General features: G+C 38.5%; 1 protein-coding gene and 2 long non-coding RNA genes across 3 annotated transcripts in view; 2 read left to right on the top strand and 1 right to left on the bottom strand.

Annotated features, from left to right (window-relative positions):
• The window catches only part of LOC309496565, a 381,708-nt gene that overhangs the window by 287,943 nt on the left and 71,159 nt on the right, over nt 1-22,606 (top strand). The window lies entirely within an intron of this gene.
• Nucleotides 16,544-17,121, top strand: LOC309496571. The gene is made up of 3 exons (XR_014205167.1): nt 16,544-16,698; nt 16,788-16,903; nt 17,028-17,121. It is a non-coding gene; the product is annotated as an uncharacterized lncRNA (long non-coding RNA).
• LOC309497942 (uncharacterized protein) lies at nt 20,570-22,081 on the bottom strand. Its single transcript, XM_082168339.1, has 5 exons — nt 21,868-22,081; nt 21,390-21,485; nt 21,246-21,311; nt 20,867-21,126; nt 20,570-20,767 (listed from the first exon to the last, which is right to left on the bottom strand). Exons 1-4 carry the CDS (start codon nt 22,059-22,061, stop codon nt 21,003-21,005), a joined length of 480 nt encoding a protein of 159 aa, XP_082024465.1. The 5' UTR covers nt 22,062-22,081; the 3' UTR covers nt 20,570-20,767; nt 20,867-21,002.

The raw sequence follows: 22,606 nt of genomic DNA, 5'->3' as shown, positions 1-22,606 counted from the left end.
TGGCAAGTTGTTTCTTTTTATATCAATTATTAGTAGTTTATTATAACAATAATAAGTGTTTTACATAATGTCAAAAATCAAAGTAAAGTTCAAGAGTTTGTCAGTTCACAAGCTTCGCCAGCAGGTGTCAGGCTTGGATCATCAAACAATGGAGAGGCTGTCTTCCTTTACAGCGTCTGCCTCTCATAGGTCTTACTGTACTTTTTATAATCCATTTCATCACACCCCTTCATTACATATTCAGTTACATATGGACAATTTATCCAATCCCAGATCTGGAACAATTGTCAACTCCTTCAGTCTTTTTACAACTTCCATAAAAGACACCTTCCTTAGCCTTCTTTTCCTCTTACGAGCTTGGGCCTTTAACCGTCTTCTCCTCTTGGTCTAGAATACAACAACCAGGTAATACTTTTTCATTTTACTGAATCTATGCTTTCTAATACATAGTACTATTTCTTCCTTTAATAAATGCTTATAACACAGAATATATTTCAGTCATATCATTGTATTACTTCAATAAAAGATTTTTCCACAAATGGTTTACAGTGTCTTTTTTCTTTAACCAATTAGTTTTATCAATAAAACAATTTCAAATCAAACATGTCTCAGTGTCATTATTATAAATCAAATAAACAATTTCAAATCAAACATGTTTCAGTGTCATTACTATAAATCAAATAAAGGGTTTCTTATAAAACTCTTTACATAAACCAAGTTCAAGGGTTTCTTATAAAAACTCTTTTTATAAACCAAGTTCAGGGGTTTCTTATAAAAACCTCTTACATTGTTTCCATACATTAAGGTTTCTTATAAAACCTGTATACAGTGTTTTCCTTTACATACAAGCATTGTTATAGTCAATATAAGACTGTTTATATGAGTCATAATAGAATCAATTACATATTTCACCCAACAATATATATATTAGCGCATGGCTGAAAAAAATTCCTTCCACACAGAAAGAAAACACTTTTTAAACCACTCTCAGAAACATCACGTTTTACTCACTCCTACTCAACCCAGCCTGACTTTGTGATGGGTTGATCATGAACGATTCATTTTGAACGAATCTTTAATGACTCAGGAACAACGAGTTGTCTCAGAGAGTGATTCGTTAATTTTGTCATCTGAATTGGATACAGAAATGAATGAATAATTCCTAACCTTCCTTACAAACAAATGCATTAAATACAGTTGCATGATGCATTACAAATTTCTTACAAATTATAAATTTGTGAATTTCTGTCATGATGGGTCTTTTCCATAACTTGTGAGGACGAGAAGGTGAATTAATAATTTCAGTATTCAGTACAGACTGCATAACTTAATCCTCTGGGGCTGTGATGTGATGAGCGAAGGACTCTGATCGGGTGGTGAGGTGAACTAACTGACTGCATATCCTGAAGACCCAGCTAAGCAAAGAATTAATTGTTGATGTTTCTCTTAAGTCATCCATTTTATTATATTCTATGATTAATTGTATTAAAAGCTCTTTATGTTTTAAAGTCACCACACCATTTTTATAATAAATAAATACAATTGCACGTAAACTGAAAGATGTTGTTTAGTGACTTTTCGATTAAAAACCATATTAATTGCAGCTCTACATGGTTTCTGATTGAAAAGAGTAAATTAAAAAGACAATTAACTGACATATAATCCTGCTGTACATGATTTTAAATGTTCTTCTATGTTGATTCAATGTTCAATAAGTGATGTTCAATAAGTGATTTAGGTGGAACAAATATTGATTTTATGTCCATCTTGATCTACTGTATTTTTCATCGTTGAAATAAAATTATTTGAGTTGAAATAGCAAACCTGATGAAAAATGTTAATGTTCATTTTCAACACTAATTCAACATTGATTCAGTGTTGGTCTGCTATCTGGGAAAGTATTGTTCGTGTCACATGTTGTTTGTGGTTCATGCTCATACTCAAGTCAAGTCACCTTTATTTATATAGCGCTTTTTACAATACAGATTGTTTCAAAGCAGCTTTATAAAGTGTTAGAATATCTAATATCTAATTTAACCATCCTCGCCTGCATGTCTACATAGCATAGTCTCAGTATAGTCTGTAGCATGCCGTAGGCCTTTAAACTATTCTGTAGGAATGCACCCCACATCTGTTGTTCATTAGGGAGTACCTCCATGTTTGGATGGAGGACGGAACTCAAGCTCCCTATTCTTTGTATGGGAAAGGTTTTGCTGGATCCCAATGTATGTGTGGTGGAATAGCCGGAAACTGAACACATATGGACTTGTTATACAATGTTTTTCTATATGATGTAATGTATGTTCTCATTGGCTACTCCCCTCATATTCTTCTTATATATTCTGAAATAATGGTTAATAAACTTGAGCTAGGTATCTTTCCTGGAGCTCCCTCAGCTGAGTCTTATTTATTCAAATGCTAATGGCTTATAAGGCTGAAATGAGGCACGAATAAGGAAATCCAAATTCTTACTCAGAGATAACAGGAAAATAATGCAACACAGTTTGTTTCCAGAAGAAAATAGCGTCACCGTCCAGCTTGAGTTCAGTGATGTTTCAGTTTTGTTGTAAAAAAGTTATTAATTTAGTTCATTTATAATATATATAGCCGCTCTGGAGTAAACCGTGATGTCATCGTCCTGCTCAGTTCAGTTCTCATATAATGGTGTCAATGCAGGCATATCCATAATGTTGTTGAATATTAAATTAAATGTCCCTGGAGTTCTATCATCATGCATATTTTGACTACATGCTCTGAGAAGTACTGTACAGTAAAGTAAGAAAAATATTTCCCATTCCCTGGAAATGAACATTTCTTAGAATGAAAAAATAATACTCAGCATTCGCTGGACAAACAGTTTGGTTGATTGTGGTATTAATGTTGCTACATCACGTTAATTCTATTAACTGATCCAAATATTTATATTGAGTTTTAATTAATGATTCTTATTTATCTTGAGCTTATTTGCCACAAACCTGAAAATGGCTGCTCAACATTCAATCCAATCCATTCAATCTGACAGTCTTGAGAGGATTTAGAGATAAATGGCCAATAATCTGCGAATCCAGGTGTGTGATTCTTATTGAATCATACCGAAAAACACAAGGCTGTATTCGATGCAGAAAGGCACTTCAACAAAGTACTGAGTTAAGGATCTGAATACTGGGTTTTGATGGGTAAAGGGTAAAAAAATAAAGAAAAAGAATCCAAAGCATTTTAGCAAAAGGCCTAAAATTTCAAGGTCTATTAAATCAAATATATGACTGACAACTCAATATTATAAACTATAGCAAAGGAGATTGTCGGCGTACCGTGAAACTCCCGTAATTCATTATATGAATAATCACATCAATATATAGTATTATTCCAAGGTTGTGCAGTTGCCAGATCTTGTATGAAACGCATCCTACTCACATAATACATATCATACAATTTTCAACCCATTTGTGACCTCAACCTGGCAACCTACAACCCAGTTGCGCTGTTGATATCTACACAGGAGACAGGGGAATTTGCATCAAGAATCAGTGCTAGAAATGGCATTTAAAGTCTCAGGTGGTGCTACGGCGAAAAAAAAAAACTAAATATAGCTGCAAATTTAACAATATATGAAGGAGGAATTTAATTTCTTATCTCCAAGCCGCATCGACAATTCCTTTTGCAAAGTGTGTCGCACTGATTTTAGTATCGGACACGGTGGGGGAAATGATGTAACGCAGCACAATAAATCACAATGGCACTGCGGGGGCACAGAAGTGCACACCGGACATTTCGAGCTTTATAACTAAGGGCCGGACGGAGGCAGACACCGTATTACAGAGTGAACTGAAAATGGCAATGTTGATTGCAAAAAAAAAAACATTCCTTTTTCTTTTTGTGATGAATTTAATGCTAGTGTGGCAGACATGTTCCCCGATTCTGCCATAGCTAGAAAATACTCATCTGGAAAGACTAAGGGCGTTTTTCCACTGGGTTCGTTTGCTGCGGTCCGAACCCGAGTGCGCTAGTTCCCGGCGCCCCCCGCAGCGTTGGTCTGGTTTCACACTCAATTAGTTGTATTGAACCCAGGTGCGTTTGCAGTGATCTTACGTCATCGCAAACGCAATCAAACAATGATATCGACAGTGATACGCATGCGCGGGATACTATACTTCCTGAACAAGCGCGCACCCGAGTCCGTGTTGCTTGCACATTAACGCGAACCGCACCACGGTTCGGGAGCAACCGAGCTCAGACCACCTCCTCCTGCTAGTCTCGGGTTCGGTACTCTAGTGCGCACCCGGGTCCGATGACAGCGTTCACATTAACGATTTTTCATGCGAACCGTGCCCCGGTCCGCACTAAACTGCCAGTGTGAAAGCGCCCTGAAACACCTGTCTCTCAGGGCCGGTCCAATAAGCGGAATAAGCAAATGCCAGGGCCGCCAGTGTGCGCCACTCATCAATTTTTCAGCACCAAAAAGAGCGATTTTTTTACATTTGAATAATACTATTTTAATATTATTAATTCTAAATATTACCAAATAAAGCAAAAAAGCCCACAAAAACTTAACCAAGTCCCCCAACTCATCCCGGTCTGCCAGAATGAAATTGAAATGAGCGAATAATAGCACACTTTGTGCTCTCTTGTGCTGCAAAATCAACTATACAAACCCTGCACACACTCCCTCCAGGGGTACTTAAAGCAGCAAAGTCTGTATGATTGTCGGATGTCAATGCCACATACATACATATGTACATGACAAAAGAAAATTTGAAGCCTCAATGCAAAGTATTCAGAGATAAAAGATGGAAATGAAATAATTGAACATGACCATTTGTAGGAACGTCACTTGTTCAGACGAGTATCTGATATAGGACACATTTAAGCATATTTAATTTCAAAATGCCCAGAAAAGAGTGAAATATAATGTTGTTGTTGTTGTCATTTTAAAAATAAACATTTTTATCGATTTGTTTGTTTGTTTTTGCAGGATGTCATCAAGTTGCCCTATATGTGGTTCTTAACAAGGACAAGCTGAGGTTAATCCTGAGTTTTACAAGTGGACGGTAATCAATCTAATCAGTCTGTCTGTATGTTTATTTACTAGGAATGTGACTGTTCAGATTTAATTAAGTTATATTAACAACACTGTAAAATTTAGATAACAATTAAAATTTTTTGGAAGGTCAGAGTCAGGGATTCATCACAGTGGCTGTGTTCGAAACCGCATACTCAGTGAGTAGGTACTTAATTTCAATAAGTACTTACTCGGTGAGCGACCGCAGTAAAGATAGTTTGATATTCTGTATTCTTTTGGCTTCGGTCCCGCCGTGCGGTGTCGTAGACATGCAAATAATATCTCATTTCGTTATTCATGATTTGTGAATTCGTGTGACGCGGTCCTCCGGTCCGAAATACGTGTATTTTTTTATACTGACTTTTATTTTTAAATTGCGTATAGCTCCAAAAGTCGGTCACTTAGAAGAATGAACCCAGTTTCATCTTGACCTGCTTGATTTGTGAATTTTTTCACAGCAAAGCTCTTGTCCGTAAACTGGTTGGTAAGTCCGCTAGACAGGAATTTGGTAAATAGCCGTTCTTCACGTTTAAAGCAACAACATGGAACTTTTCCTCTGCGGTCGCCCTACAGGTTGGAAGCGGAATTGTCCATTACCGCTGTCGTAAATAATTTAGCCTACCGCGTCCTACTGTCGCACGCGCACGCTCGCTGTTTATCCAGCACCGGCTTTGGAATCAACTATGGCTACAGACAAGGTAGAGTATGATGCATGATTTTATGAAAGTATGATGTATTGCGACATCACAAACAAAGAAAAAATAAATAATGACATTGCTTGCTTTTTTATATATATAGTATTTATTTTGTATAATAGTTTTTATTTTTTATTTTGTGTAACAGTAAACTTGAAACGGTATAACAGCAAGATAGGTTTACACAAGGATAAAAAGTAAAAACTTATTGCAGAACAGATTAGCATGTAGTAGTCATTTGCACTGTCTGTGAAAATCTTTAGCATTTTATTTGAAAAATATTGCAGAGAAAAAGGTGACACCGTTTTAGTGGCTGCTTTGCTACATTATTTATATAGTTACCAAAAACCTCCTTACTGCACCCTTAGCTTATATGTTGCTAAATCTTGCTTTTTGAGCAACTACAGTTCTAAATTACAATTCATGCCTGTCAGTGTTTGACCTTCATACAGTTACCATAATAAGGTTGTTCTCATTTATTTCAGGATTCATCTGCCTCATCTGACTTTACACCCTCAACCAGTGCTGACACAAGGCCAAAAAGCAGAGGGGGGGGGGAAGAGAGGCAGAGGAGGGAAGAGAAGCAGAGGAGGGAGAAGGGAGGATATTGACCCTGACAGACAGAGAAGACTCCAGGATCTGCAGGACAGGAGAAATACAGAAATACAGACCCAGATCCACTCTCTGGGACCGCAAGAGAAGGACCGCATCCTCCAAAAGGTCATGTTGAGGCTCCCAGGACTGATGTTCGATGTGCTGTCCATGCATGAAGACACAGAGAGGCCAAGAGTACCTGATGGTGGTGGACTACACTGGTGTATCTGTACATACTGCCGGGAAATGGACACTGATCTGGAGAGGCTCTGCTGCCGCCAGGCCCCACAGAACTGCATTAGTAGGATGGCCTACATGGAGTACTACATCCTGGATGAGGGTGTTCTGAGGCTAGCGAGGGCTGCTTGGAATGATATCTTTGCAGTTGATGATGCACAGGAGCCCGGTGTTGAACAAAGACAATACAGACACACAGCCTATCGACAATTTGTGCTATGGCAGTATGGTCGCCTTGGAGTTGGAAACCGAGTGGTCATTCCCAGCTGTTGTGTCTGGAGGATCAGGGAAACTTTTCCTGACCCAAGGGGTCAGTATACTGGTTTCAGGGTGCGTAGGCTCTTGTGAATGTTTATTTTAAAAATAGTTTTTTTTGGTGTGATGGTTATTTATTATAGTTCAAGTTTGGTTATGTAATGAAAAAATTTGGTTTCAGGGTGCGACGGCTCTTGTGAATGTTTATTGTAAAAAAAAAATTTGGTATGATGTTTATTTGTTATAGTTCAAGTTTGGTTGCCTTTTTGAAAAAATTAAAAATGTAAAAACATGAGGGTCATTTATTTTTTTATTTACATAAATAACTATTTACATATTACATAGAGATACACAACCACCTACGAAAACACTCTGCGCTCACTTTGGGGGACACCATCACCACGTGTAACGTGAGTCTGAACCAGTTCGGAGGTGGATGGTGGTGATGTAGCAGCCAGCACACCCAAGCGCCTGGGGTCATTGAGCCGGAGAGTCTGTCTCCTTGGAAGACCTGCTCCACTTCTCAGTCTGTGTCGAACAATGGCCCTCTGCAGGTCTGGAATGTACCCATAGTCCTTTTTCTCCTTAAGGGCGTACACGCTCCAACATTTTGACTTCTTATTGTAGTAAGGGAAGGCGATGATTATGACTATTGTAGTCGATCGCCGCCAGCAGGGTCCACGTGTGATACACTGCTGGGCTGTAGGCAAACCGTTTTCCAGCGTACATCAGGATGTGATTCTGGAAATTCTCTAAATCTGATGTCATCCTGTGTGATGTGAGAAACAAACAAAACTTACTTTGACTTACCGAAACTAGTTAACATCATCGCACTATAAGGAAACCCTGTTTCAATTAGATTGCTTTGTGCCAAGCTGACAGGCCAGCCAAGCGAGCAGTACAGACATCGAGATTGGCAAGTGTAAGACACTGCTTTGCATACACGTTATAATTCCAAGAAATTATGTATTGTAATAGGGCTTGTCAAAAAATTTATGTTTTGAAAGAAAAAACGATAATTGAAATAATAGCTTACCTGAAGGTAATGAACTTCCCCACGTCCTTCAACCACCGCTTGTCCAATACGATAGTGGTGAGAGCCTGGTGAGCTGCCGAACCTGTAAAAATTCATACTCTGAATAGACTGATTGTACATTCATAGTCAGACACATGGCATGACAATCATATTACAATTACCTTGTATTATCCAAGGCTTCTCCTGGGTTCTGTCCCCTAGAGGTTCATGCTCACAGCATCCCGTTGACCATGTGTGCTGGTTGCGGACATGATGTAGGAGTGCATGCCACTTCAGCTTTACAAACAAAACAAAAAACAAACAACAAGTCATTACTCCCACCTTTTTCAAACACCCAAAAAATTATTTAAGTTTACCACTTTGCAATCCACATAATCCTACCTTGAACTGTTCTTCGGAAGAGGCTTGCTTGGCACAATACCAGAAGTGGTTCACAATATCCTTTATCCAAGGCAGGAGGTCTGACTGGTCCCTCACTGTACCAGCCTGAAAGAAAGATGTAGATGTTACACAGCCACAGCATGAACAGATTCAACTATCCAATGAGTGTGTAAAATAAGATGGCATACCCGTCGTATCTTCCACTGCATGAAAATTGGGATTTCCGACCCCGTAAACGGCCGTAAATCTCCCTAATTTTCGGCAGTTAACGACAATTTACAGCCTGTGAACGTCGCGTTCGTCTGTGCCGAATATTGTCGGAAACGAACCATGACGTATGCAGCGCGCTCGCGCCGGAGGTGTGAATAGCTCTAATTACCATATGAATAGCAGCTCCCGCCAGAGAAAGGCTTGAATTTCCTCACTCACTATTGGTTGAACCCACGTTCACTATTGGTTGAACCCACAAGAAAAATCACTCGTGATTGGTTGGCAGATCTGTTACTATTGGTCACCCTCACTCATTATAAATTCAAAAAATTATAATATTTATATAAATTATATATAAATTATTTTTTTATATTCATAATATGCTATTCTGTGGTATATTCATGTCATTGTTAACCTATGGACTACACTATTATTACCATCAAGGACATGAATTTATAAAGGAAAGGAAAATTTGCCAGGGACATGCTGTTTATTCAAAGAAAGAGCTTTATTAGCACAAACACAAAACAATATACACCTATGTACAAAGCATAGATCATCTGCACACACAACAAATTGGAAGCTCAGTTTCTGTTTTCATCTTCGGAGCTGTAGGTGACTAGCGGAGTTCTCTCTGAATTCGATCCACTTTGAAAACGTCTGTGGTGCGTCGCCCTGTATTTAGGAGTCGCCTCTAATCTCGACTGCAGCGTAGCACAGAGCTCTGTGAGCTCCTGGCTGGTGGTTGAACTTCATCGGACATCAGATCTATGGTGGCGCACTTCCAAATGCCCACGTCATCCTCACCTAGCACACTGTCTCGCTTCTAGCAGCTGTAAAAACAACCAGTACAGACAATCAGTACTGTGATGCACTGTGTATGGACACAAAACATCTATTAATGCACGTGAAAAATAGTCACATTGACTAAAAATCTTACCCTCTTTCTTCTCGCTCGACTCCGAGCTGAACTCTTCACAGCTTCGGCCTGCAATGCCAGATCTGGTTGTTTGTACCTGAAGCTCCTGCGTACTGTCTCGTAGTACGTCTTACAGGCAGCTGGAAAACAATTAAATGAGAGTGATATGAATAAAAACAACGCAAGTCACAGTAAAATGAAACAAGAAGAAAATAGTAAAAGTTACTTACACACAATGTTGTCATGATCAGCGTCATGAAAATCTGGACTTGCAGACATAGCTCAGAGTAAATGTGAGGTTACGCCCTCGTTATGAGGCGAGGTTACTCTGTGAAAACAAAATGTATGATTAAGATCGGTATCTATAACGGATCTATTTTCTTATACAAGAGAATGAAAGCATATTCTTTGAATCTTACCTTTAAAATGTTTGTAAGCTTTTATGAAAGTAAAAAAATAAAAGAATGTAAGATTCTTTTATTTAATTTTTTTTACCTTGCTCCAGTTCGTAGCGCCCACAATTTGTCTCAGAGTTGTGAAGATGGCATACTGCTTCCTGTAAATTACAGGATTATTTACAATTATTAAACAAATAATAGCCATCACTCCCATGACCTCTTGCTTTGATGAAATCATGAAAAACTGAATATTCTTACATTTCACAAGGCCTGACAAAATACAAAAGTGACCGATGAGATGAATACTTACTGGGTGTCAACAGGTCTTTGCTCAGAGGTGCGCTAGCATCTTAAGGGCGAAAAAAACAAAGAATATTCAAAAATGAACAATTATTGAAATCAAACAAAAAGGTAAGAATTGCCACACTCTGCTCTTCTAAGCAAGACTGTCTGAAACATGTCATTAAGCCAATAAAATAAACTGTTACCAAACTTGATTCTCAAGAAGTAAGTAAAGACCAATTTATAGTTATGCGTCGACCTCCCGCTGGAGCTACAGAGTAGGCTGTGTACATAGCACACCCTGACGTGCACCTCTCCCAAAATGTAACAATGCGTCAATTTTACGTGGACGGAAGCGCTGTGATTGGTCTAGATGAACTCCCTCGGGTCGGCTCCCTCGGGTTTCACAGGCTTCTTTCTGCATGTGTAATTGTGCGTCAACAGGGACAACAATGCAGAAGTATAAATGAAACAGTGTAGCCTATAGCGTAGAGGCTCGGGCTTCGGTCTGACGCAAAAGTATAAATCAGCCTTAAAGGATTAGTTCACCTCAAAATGAACATTTCCTGATAATTTACTCACACTGAGTGACAAGATATCCATGTCTGTCTTTCCTCAGTGGAAAAGAAATTAAGTTTAAGGAAAACATTTCCATATTTTTAATGGCATATACTTTAATGGCAACCAAAGATCTCAATGTTCCAAGACGGTTCAAATGTCCGTCTCAATGCAGCTTCAGAGTCTCTACACAATCCCAGTCGAGAAATCAGGTTCTTATCTAGCAAAACCATCTGTCATTTTCTAAAATTATATATACACATTTATGTATTTTTTAAACAATTGTTTGTCTTGTGCTAGTCTGCTGGCATTACAGACATTTGAACCTTCTTTGAACATTGGGATTGTTGGTTGCCATTAAAGTATATGCCATTAAAAATATGGAAATGTTTTCCTTAAACTTAATTTATTTTCCACTGAAAAAAGAAATAAAGGTTGGGGCAACAGATAAAGTGAATACTCACTGGAAATTTCCTTGCGCTGAAATCTGGCTGCACATTTCTCCGGGTCAGAGAAGGCTTCCACAAGACACTCAAAGTTTGACTTAAGAGTCTGAAACACATGAGTCAGCCAGTAAGTACGGTCATGTTGCCTATACTAAATTAATAATGAAATACTGGAGTCATTACTACGCTTAAGAGTGAGAAGAACCTACTCATCTTGAATGGACCAAAAAAAGCGAATGTTTTAATTTCATCTTTCCATAGAACGTTTGTAAAAGTAACTGACACTACTGGAACTTCAAACGGCAGAGGGACGACCAGACTCTGACCATAGAGCGCTGCCCGTTTGAAGGTCCAGTAGTGTCAGTTACTTTTACAAACGTTCTATGGAAAGATGAAACTAAAACATTCGCTTTTTTTGTCCATTCAAGATGAGTAGGTTCTCACTCTTAATTAAGCGGCTTAAATAACTCTGACCAGCACTGTATATATTTAAAATAGATTATTCACAAGCAGTAAAAAACTAGTTTTGTGCAGGGGGAAAAGTACTTACCAGGAGTGGACATTTCACTGCCAGGACACTCCACTTGGCTAGCCATGGCACAATCTTTATTAGATAAAACACATGAATAAGCCTGTGACTTATGTTGTACACAACACAATATTATGTTTAAGTTGTCATCAGTACTCACCAGTATTGTGCAACATGCTGGTGTCCTCAATGGGCTGCAGCTTCCTTCGTACATTATTGAAGGGAGTAACGTTATATCTTGACGCTTATACAGAGGTAATGTAAAATAAAATATATAAAGTTAAAGAATTTATTTTTTAAACTGCAATTATAAATTAAGAGAAAACGATTACCCCTGATATTCTCATCCGAATCCAATAATACTGCAAAATAAAAATAAAATCAATCATTTGTATAAAATTTCAGGCCCAATTTGTATCAACCGATTTTATATTTCAAATGTATAAAATATCTGAAAATGAGAATACCATATCTAACAAAACCCTCCGATTTTTTTTTTTGTGTGTGTGTGTGTGCTTCCTCGTAACGTTAAGTTAACGTTAGATCTAATCACCTCATCGTCCTTCTCCTCTGCCTGGTAACGTTGTTACGTTAGGTGTCACATTCACGACGCACATTTATAAATTAGACAATTCACCTTTAAACCCACCTTGCATCATCTGTGAACCCCGTAGCATGCTGCCATATGGACAAGCTAACTTAGTTAGCAAAGAGCTAAGTTAGCCAGTCAGACTCAGAACTCTATGCCATGCTGCTATCGGTTTACGTGCAGTTTAGTATCCCAAATTGACATATTCTCTCGTGTACAGCTAAAATAACATGGAAACTGAACATGAACCATGCAGCAAGCTAACTTAAAAAAAAAAAAAAGCGCCAAAAGCTAACGAGAAGTTGTTTACACAGAGAGTGCGCGCGCGCGACCGGTGTAGCAGTCGATTCTGTTCCCTACAGGAATTTGTGTTCCCCCTCAAAGAGGCATGTCTGCGCATGCCTAGAAGATGCATCAAACCACAACTGGAAGTACGGAAAGCGGCAAAGGCCAAACGCATTGGCGCAACATTCAATTGTCAGCATAATAAAATGGTTCTCACACTCCAGTAATATTTCTGTCAAAACAAAAACTCAATGCCTCATATTATTGTCTTTATATTATTATGTCTGTATTATTTATAAAGATTGCAAAACGTCAGAGATGACAGGTTTATGAAATACAACGTTGTAAACAGTATACAAAATGTATTAATATGTTAAATGTCACCAAAATACACATTTAAAAAAAGAGTTCATCATATTATTGTCAAAAGGTAAACACATTTTCAGGTGACACCTTTATATCCCCTGTATGAAAATAAATAAATAAATATGAATAAAACCATATTGCTATTTTTCTTTAATATTTTTCACATGCGAGATACATGGGTGCAACATAACATTCTAGTAATTAATTAATTAACCATTTCTGAGGGCACTAATTAGCTTTAATTAATCAAATGAATCAATGGTGTTATAAATGGGGAGATGACCACACAACATTGTCACCTGAATTTCTATTCTTGCTGGCACATTCCAACAATGGATCCAAAAATGTATGAAGAAATCATGAGCTATAAAACTCAAGGCACATATCCATTTGGTATAAAAAAAGACCAAAAATATGTGATTCGCAGACGTTGCTCCAATTTCCAAATTCATGGTAAGTAATCTATTCTAAATTATAATTATTTTTGAAAGTGAAGATAACATAGCTCCACAGACAGGAGTGAGGTATAGTAATACACCAAGACTTGATAGAAACAAAAAACCCATACTTGTCCATGGTCTATAGCCTTCTTTGCAAATAGAACATAAAATATTACCTATCCTGCAATTTTAGTTTAAAATATCCTATTTCTTTCATTAGGCATTCAGAACCTCCGTGGTTATTGTTTAGACTTTACTAACAATAAAGCTATTTCAATAGATGGTCAACTTTACTACATCTCCTCAAAAAATTGTATGGGTTCGAGGAAAAAAGTGGTCATTGGCCAAAAAGAGGCCAACCAAATATTTACAGAATTCCATGCCAGCCCCTATGGCGCACACTGTGGAACAGAAAAAACCAAGCTTGCCATTTCAGCGAGGTTCTACTGGCCTGGAATGGGGGTGGACATTGATAAATGGGTAAATCCTAAATTATTCCTTTCTAACTTTGTTGTGAAACATATGAATGCATTATGTTTTGGAATGCATTTCTCATGTGCTTATTTCTGAATATCAGGTTTTGCAGTGTGCCCAGTGCCAATATAGCAGACTGTCCATCAAACAGGAGCCCAAGTACATCCCAATATGTGTAAGCTTGTCCACAGATGTGCATGGGATTTGAGACTGGTATTTCATGAGTGCACATAATTTGAATGTATTTATTTTAATTTTAAGGTGGATAAGCCTCTGGAACTGCTAGGTATGGATTTGGTGGGGAAAGTCACCAAAACCAACCAGGGAAACGAGTACATTTGTGTCCTCGTTGACTACTATACTAAATGGTCCGAGGCATATCCAATCCCAAATAAATCTGCAGCAGTTGTCTCGCGCTGCATTATACATTTTTTCTACAGGTTTGGGGCACCAAAGAGGATTCTAACTGACCAAGGGACTGAGTTTGTAAACCAGGTTTGAAGTTTGTTAAATGAACTAAATTCAATATGCATGATATTTTAATGGTTTCACACATGTTTTTGTTTATGTAGATTAATGTTAATGTATGTTTTGGAAACAGATCAATGAAGAGCTCTGTACCTTCCTCAATGTGGAGAGAAGCCTCTGTGCCCCGTACCATCCACAAACAAACGGGCTTGTGGAAAAATTAAATGGAACCATTCAGAGGTGAACCTTCATTTATGGGTTGCTTGTGGGAATGCAATATTCAGGGAAATATTTGTCTTTGAAAACTGGTTACTCATAATTTAACTCATTTTGGTCATGACTCCAGAGCCTTGTGCAAACTGGTGGATACAAGACCAGAAAAATGGGATGAGTACCTAGATGCAGTAATGTTTGGTCTTAGAACCAAGACACAGCTGACAACTAGGTTCTCACCATTCTTTTTAATGTTCGGTATGGAGGCACGATATCCTTTTGAGGTGCCGGAGATATATGAGGTATGTGATCATTTACATTGTTCCATATAAATATCATGCATCAATTTAGTGAAATCATTTCAATCTTCAATGTTTCTAAAAAAGGTCAACAGCACAGTGGAATCTGTGATCGCAGAGGACACCATTTCAAAGGCCATTTCTTTGAAGGAGAAAATGGACAACATTGTAAAAAAAAAATGTAAGAAGAAAACAGGACAGGAGACAGAGGGTGGCTGCGGTGGCAAATCAGGCACCACTTTTTGTAGGGCAGAAGGTCTTACGACAAAACATACGGACCCAACAGAGGAAAGGGGGCAAGCTTGAGCGCAGCTGGTTGGGACCATATGAAGTTGTTTATTTGCAAGACAAAAGCGCAGATTTAAGGGATGAAAATGGCAGGATATTCCCCAAAATCAACACTGACCACCTCAAACCCTTCAAAGAAGACACACCCCGGATACCCCATAGAATCACCCAAGAACCACAACATAAAAGAGCACATCATGAAACGTTATGCCCTTCACTCACACCTGTAGACCTCACCATCACCAAGTCACATGAACACCAGCCCCCACCATCACCTCCATCCTCACCAATTGACTTGTCTACTAGATCTCAATCTACAAGATCTTCTCCCCTGTCTCCGTTGAACTTTTCAACCAAAATGCCACTTTCCTCTCCTGTGTCCCACACACCTACAATGATTGCAGAGGTACCAGCCGACACCACAGAAGCAGTGCATGGCTGTAAGTGTTGATGCACAGTCAGATCTTATAATAGATCAATATTAGTCTGATTTCTAATATATTTCTGAGGTGGTAAGTGCAATGCTGTTTTTGGTTATCCTCTGTAGATATCAAAAGTGCCTGGGCTGGAAACGACAGCTATGTACTGCTGTCCAGAGTGGGACCCTATAAATTATTTTATAAAGACTTGCGTATCGGCCCTGGAAGGGAGTTGGAGAGTGAGGTACACATTTAATTGATTTTGTCAGATAAGCCTTTCATCTGCTATGCTAATATTTTGTATTAATGTTTTTCCATGTTTGTCAAGGTTATAAATGCATATCTCTCCCTAAAAGTGAGGGAGCACAATTTAACTTCACCAGGCAAGGCATTCCACATGGACACATTTGCCATGACCGATATGTGGAACGGAAAACATGAAAGGCTCAAGGTGTCCTGCAAAAGTGCAAATTTTTTTTTTTATATATATTTTTTTACTTGTTCTAATGCCCATTTTGTGTACAGTCGCAAAGTTTAAACATGTTTTTTTAGTTTTTTTTTAGTTGGACCCAGCAAACTATGAGGTCATAGTGGGTATTGTAAATGAGGGCCACCACTGGTTCCTAGTTGTAAGTATTTGTGGTATTGAACAGTTTTTTACTTAAGTTTTCCCTTTTCCCCTTAATCCTGATTAGCAATTATACACCCCTATCAAGTTGTCTTTTTGCATGTTACTTAGGCTATATACCCATCCCAACAAAAAACCATTCTGCTTGACTCAATTGGAGAGTCAGATATCAAGAAGAAAAAGTGTTTGGAGACAACAAGGTATTTTTCATACACCATATGTAGTGTTATTGTGTAATATGTAGGCTGCTTGAAATAATACTATCTTGTTTGTAGAGCCCTGATGATGGCAAAGGGTATTTCGGTTTCAAACTGGGTGTGTGAAACCTTGCCTCACCCACTTCAGAGGGATGCCATATCATGTGGTGTGTTCGCTTTGAAGGTGTGTGATTATAGTATTGTAGCAAATATTATAATATTTGTGAGTATTATTTGTGTGATATTATAATATTTATAATATCATCCACTTATAAGTGTTCGTTAAAATGGGATGATGCTTAAGTTAATATCTTGTTACTTCCTCAGTTTGCAGAACACATTCTGCAAAATACCACAATAAACTTCTCCAGTGATGTACAATCTTTAACACTATTCAGAATGGAGATTTCTTTAACTCTGCTCCGCCAATCTGGTATGGCTTTATAAACTCCTGAATGTTATTGACGTGCTTTTTGTTTTTGATGTGCATCACTTTCATCAGTGTCGTACTGTACCTCATAGATGACCTAAGTGACCTGTGCCACTTTTGTGGAGAGGCAGAAACTTTTGATGACTCTGAAGGAGAGGCAGAAACATTGACTGGATGTGCAGATGATTGCAGTGCAGATGTTCTTTGGGTAAATATGGTTAAGCATTTTTGGTTGGTGTAGCATACTCAAAAGTAATCATGAATGGACCAATGCTTTAAACCCCCCTTTTTTAAAATTGTTAATCTTATATATTTTTTTTTATTATTTATAGATTGCCTGTGATGACTGTGGGCGATGGTTCCACTTAAAGTGTGTTGGCAATCCATCCACGGAAGATGAACACAAATGTGCTTCTTGTAATAAATAACTAAATATGAAACCATTGTTTTTGGAGTTTATTTTTTCCCCTTTATTTTCCCTTTGGTTAAACCTACTCGAAAATCAATCTTTCAAAACAAGTAGCCTATTTATTTTATAAAATGTGACATAAATGATGGTGACATAAATTGTGAAGTAATTGTGGTTCAAATAGTCTTCTGCTAGACGAGTATTAGGCTACTAATCAAAGCCTTAATAAACATTACATTGAAATCGCTAATAACGGTTTAAATCTGAATATAACAAAAAAAAATAAGCTAGATTGAAATGACAGAGCAGGAAAAACTCGCTTTAATAACTTTTTTTTTATTGCAAAATAGTACTTTTTTAACCTTTTGGCTTCCCGTACATCCAGTTGTGCTTCTTGTCGTATCAATTCTGACGTTACGTATGGTAACCTGATGGTAACGCGGCAACTACGCATGATTTGTAGTATGATTGCGTAAAGGGAACAGGAATTCCGGAAGGGAACAGAATCGACTGCTACACCGGCTCTCTCTCTCTCTGGTCGTTCTTTTAGTTAAAACATGCGCCCTGTCACAAACGCAGACGTTCATCTACATTACTCACCGATCAAATAAGACTTTGGCGGGACAAAAATTCACTTTGGCAGGCGCTAAAACAAGTTCAATGCAGTAAAATTCATGCCTGAGTTTCCATTACACTCGCACGGTAGCCAGGCAAATGGCGAGCTCAGCTGTTGTTGACGCTGTGTGTGCTTCAAGATTATGACGCAAGTACTAAGATTCCGATTGGCCAAGAGAAAAAGTGCTAAGATTCCGATTGGCCCAGAGAAATGTAAATTAGAAGATTTATCCAATAATGTTTCGCGATTCTAGCCTTCATGGCAGTTTACTGTGAGAAACAATACAGAAAATACAGGAATATATAATTGTTTGTGTTTTGTTAGCTTAAGTTTCAGTGTGGATTGTTTGTGTAACCTTTAGACATTAATGAAGATAATTTAATATTTTGTCTAAATCATGCAGAAAACCATCTATCTTTGGATAAAAGCGCCTGACAAATGGATAAATGTAAAATAATATATATTGCCACTGTACACTGTAAGTCCAGATGTTCCTTCATGAACAACAGCCTTTTAAAGTTTTAAAGTCTGTTTAATAATACTGCTATCACAAAAAGGGCAGTGAAAATTTCTGCAACATGTTGTGCATTGCTCCAAAAGTGGTAGCGCTATTCAAACTCCACTGGCTACCTGTCACATTCAGGATTGATTTTAAAATTTTACTATTTGTGTATAAAGCTCTTAACAAACCGGCCCCCCAATATCTGACCAATCTCCTCTGCCCGTACACTCCATCTCGTACTTTGAGATCCAGTGATCACTGTCTTCTCATCGTGCCCAGATCCAGACTTAAAAAACGAGGCGACTGCACTTTTGCGACTGCAGGCCCAAAACTTTGGAACAGTCTACCCCTCTATATCAGACTAGCTCCCTCAATTTCCATCTTCAAAACATCCTTGAAAACTTATTTATTTTCTCTTGCTTTTAATACCCCTTGACTATGATACAACTATTGCCTTTTTTGAAAAAATTGTATTGTCCTGTTTCTGCCCTGCATTTTATCTATTGCCCTGTACAGCACTTTGGTCAGCCTTGGCTGTTTTTAATTGTGCGTTATAAATAAATATTGTATTGTATTGTATTTTTTTTAGAATTAAGTTAATACCTTTTAGTCACCTGGGATAAAACTCCCCCTGCTACCCTCATTTGCATTTGTAAAGCTCACAGCAGTCTCATTTACATGTTAAAGCATTAGAGGGAGGGGGGTCACGGGGCAAGCAAGTCCCACGTCAATTTCCGACAATTTCCGACAGTTTGCAGTGTTGCCTGTAAATTGCCGTTTGCAGTCGTAAACCTGAACTTCCACGACAATCTACAGCGCCGGTAACTGTCGAAAATCCCACTTTTCATGCAGTGTTCTTCCCCAAATTCTTGGCTGCATGCCAAATATCTTGGGAATGCTTCAAACCATGTGACTTGTATTTGCCACGTTCAGGATCTAAGAAATAGTAGTCATTACAATCAAACAAACCAACATGAAAAACATGAATTTGAAGACCACATTTTGTGAAAAAACACACATTGTCCTTACTGAGCAATGCTGAGATTTGAGGATGTGCGTCAGTGACCACCTCAGTCACATTGATCTCTGGAAGAAGTGCATCCATTGTCCTAATGAAGCACTCCTTTTCCATGATTACCGAAATTCTGTTTGTCTCCCGCTTGTCGACAGAGACAATATGTACAATGTCGCGAGTGTCTTGCTCTATAGTCGTGTATGTGCAGTATTGTGCACAGTGGCCTGTAGAATGAGGATAAAGTTAGTAAGGGTGTGAACTATATGCACCATAACCAACTATGTCACACAAGTGTGCTCTCTCCACCTCACTCACACACACACACACACACACACACACACACACACACACACACACACACACACACACACACACACACACACACACACACACACACACACACACACACACACACACACACACTCACTCTATATATACCTGGAGAATCCATTCTGCCATCACCTAAGGAGTAAACAAAACCAAAAAAAATTATAATGGTAAAAGTGTTGTTGACTTTCACAGCAAGTCAGAGGCATGTCGCTGTAATAAAAAAAAAAAACAATAGAATAAAAGAGTCACCTAGGACAACAACTTCATCCTTTTCCTTCAAACTATTTAGAACATCGGCTCTTATCTTTTGCCAGAACTGTTCGACTGGTTCAATGCAGTACATGTCTTGAATCTTGAAAAAAGTTGAGTCATTCACCATCCCCATTTGCATGAACTTAAACAGAAAGGCAATCTTCCTGTAATTATTCCCGGAGACCAGTATGTCGATGGCCAGCATGAAATCACCTCCCTGCATTCCGTATTTCAAAAGGGGCTGCGAATTCCACCACCACAAAGTGTGTCCAAAGGGACATACCTGTAGAAATGGAGGGAGATCAATAAAGAATATCCCAGATTGAGCGCACATCATAAATACAGGCATGATGTCAAATCTTGGATATACTAACTATGACAAGTTGTTTAACCTGACAAATTCTCTGAAGCAGCATTTCATAAAAATAGTCTCAGCCACATTTACCAACACCATTGTGCAGATAATGGGACATAAGTAAAAAATGTGCCATATGAAGACAAACATTTTTTTTTTTGCTAATTGCAGTTTGAAAAATCATGATACACTTTACACAGTAGTCTAACATAACTAATGGAGCTGGGGGATGTTCATTACAGATTATAGTGTAGCACCAGAAATTACAAGACTTACCCATTCCAAGATGACTCCAGTTCCCCTAGTTTTCAAGTTCACCTGAAATGGTGGTCCAGCAGAGCATGCATTTCCTGTAACCTTGTTGAATTTGCTGCACTTCACTATAGGCAATTGGAGGTAGGTGGCCAGCATCTTTAGATTTTCATGATACACGATACTGGCATTCTTGCCAACTGTCATCTTCACAAACAACCTTGTATGAGTCTGGAATATCGCTCACATCATCTTCTGGGAAAGTAGGCATCGCAACATCAATCACAGCTTCATCCACGCTGATCTCGTGCAGCTGTTCAATGACATCTTGACCTCCAGGACTGCAGATGGACAAACAGATCAAAAACAAACATGGAGTAGTTAATAACTACCGTTACTGTAAATACTATTCTAACTCTAATTTAATTACACAACCGTACCGTATCTGAAGAAAAGGGACATAATCTTCATCAGAACTGTCCCCATCTTCACAGAAGCTTTGTTTAGTCCACCGCTCATCCATTTCAATGCTGCACATATGCACAGATAGTCAGACTTGAACATATTCATGAAATACTAATAAAATAGAAAAATAAGAAAATTCATGTGCAAGACTTGCGTGCTATTTCTCAAATCGTTCCTTGCTTCTTCATCTGGAGAGTCAAACTGCTCCTCCTCTGCAATACTCATGGAGTGCATGCTACAACCATTGTAGAACAGACATAAACAAGTAAAAAATAAAAAAAAATAAAAGTACAAGCAGTCAACAAGCCACCAGTACAGTCTACAAACCATTGTCTCACTATTAGGCAAACCCACCTGGCTTCTAGCACACCCACTTCTTGTGTGTCCAGCGGTTGTACACCTTTGACTGGGATGTCATCTCTAAACAACAAAAGAAAATGAATTTTGAACAACACTCTAAAAAATTGGCTAAACAGTGCAGAAAAACAAATACGTTACTTATCACTATCCTCAGTAACGGTAGACACCAGCAGCTGTGGTAGTTGTGAATGTCTGGCTTTACTAGGTGTCGATGTCACTTGCCGTGTCTGGTAGCTAAAAAAAAAAAAGAGAGATTTAGGGTTGCTGTATATGAAGCATGCAGGTTTTTTTCATTTGGGCAATGATATTATTAATCTTGCTCCTTTCATACTTTCTACATGTTTAGTAGACTAAACATTTTAACACAAATATTTGCGATTTGCATGTCATCGATTGCAATGCTCAAATCAGAACGAGAATGATAGCGATAGCATTCTACCCATCTAAAACTAGCATGTTAGTGTTTTCTAGCTAACGTTACCAGATTGATAATTCGCTCATCTACTCGCATTACTTGATTCATGAAGATAAATGGAGGACCAGATAGTTTCCGTAACATAGCCAGGCAGACAACAGATTAGAAAAACTAAAGATAGTATGCAAGCAATTTACTTACTAGTCCAACAGAATGACGGCCAAGTCAGCATCGGTCGGGCAGCCCTCCTCCTCCTTTAGCTCACGCCAGCGAGCAAACGCTCGACCAATATTGATCCTCGTCCTGCCTTTCAGTTTATCATTCTCCCGTTTCCTCTTCCGACTCTCCTCGGACAAAACCTTGGACTTCTTACGTTTCGCTGCTGCTTCGGCCATGACGAAAACAGACGCACGAAAACAGACGCTGGTTGGCCTTTCACGGCCGAATTTGAGGAAGTGGTGGGGGAAGTGACGTATGCCGTAAAGCAGTCGAATTTTGTAGTTCTTTTTGTGCTCTGGTTACTACCCGCAGCCCGAAGTTACTTAGTGCCAGTAAAAGCGATACAGACCCCGTCAGGCTATGGCAGACGTGCCATTCAACCTATTGTAAGTCGATGTACCATCACAAGGATCTTGGAAATATATTATTAAGGTTGAAAAACTACATGTTGTTGCTTTAACATCAATTTCTAATAAACACACAGACCGCTGGATTACAAAAACACTTGTTTTATATTGAGCTTGATTTGTTAAAACTTTCACAGTTCAGTTTGGGTCAATTAACCCGTCCCTGAGTGTTTAAATTAACCATTCTGATTTGTGAAAGGTTTCACAGTTCAGTTTTGGTCAGTTAACCCTTCCCTGAGTGTTTAAAATTCCCATTCTGATTTGTGAAAGGATCTGTGAATCATGTGTGTATTTACACAACGCAAAATGTGCAT

Source organism: Leuciscus leuciscus (genome assembly GCF_965113295.1).
Source record: "Leuciscus leuciscus genome assembly, chromosome: 4".
In the NCBI taxonomy this organism is placed as follows: Eukaryota; Metazoa; Chordata; class Actinopteri; order Cypriniformes; family Leuciscidae; genus Leuciscus; species Leuciscus leuciscus.
This window is presented reverse-complemented; position numbering and strand designations above follow the sequence as displayed.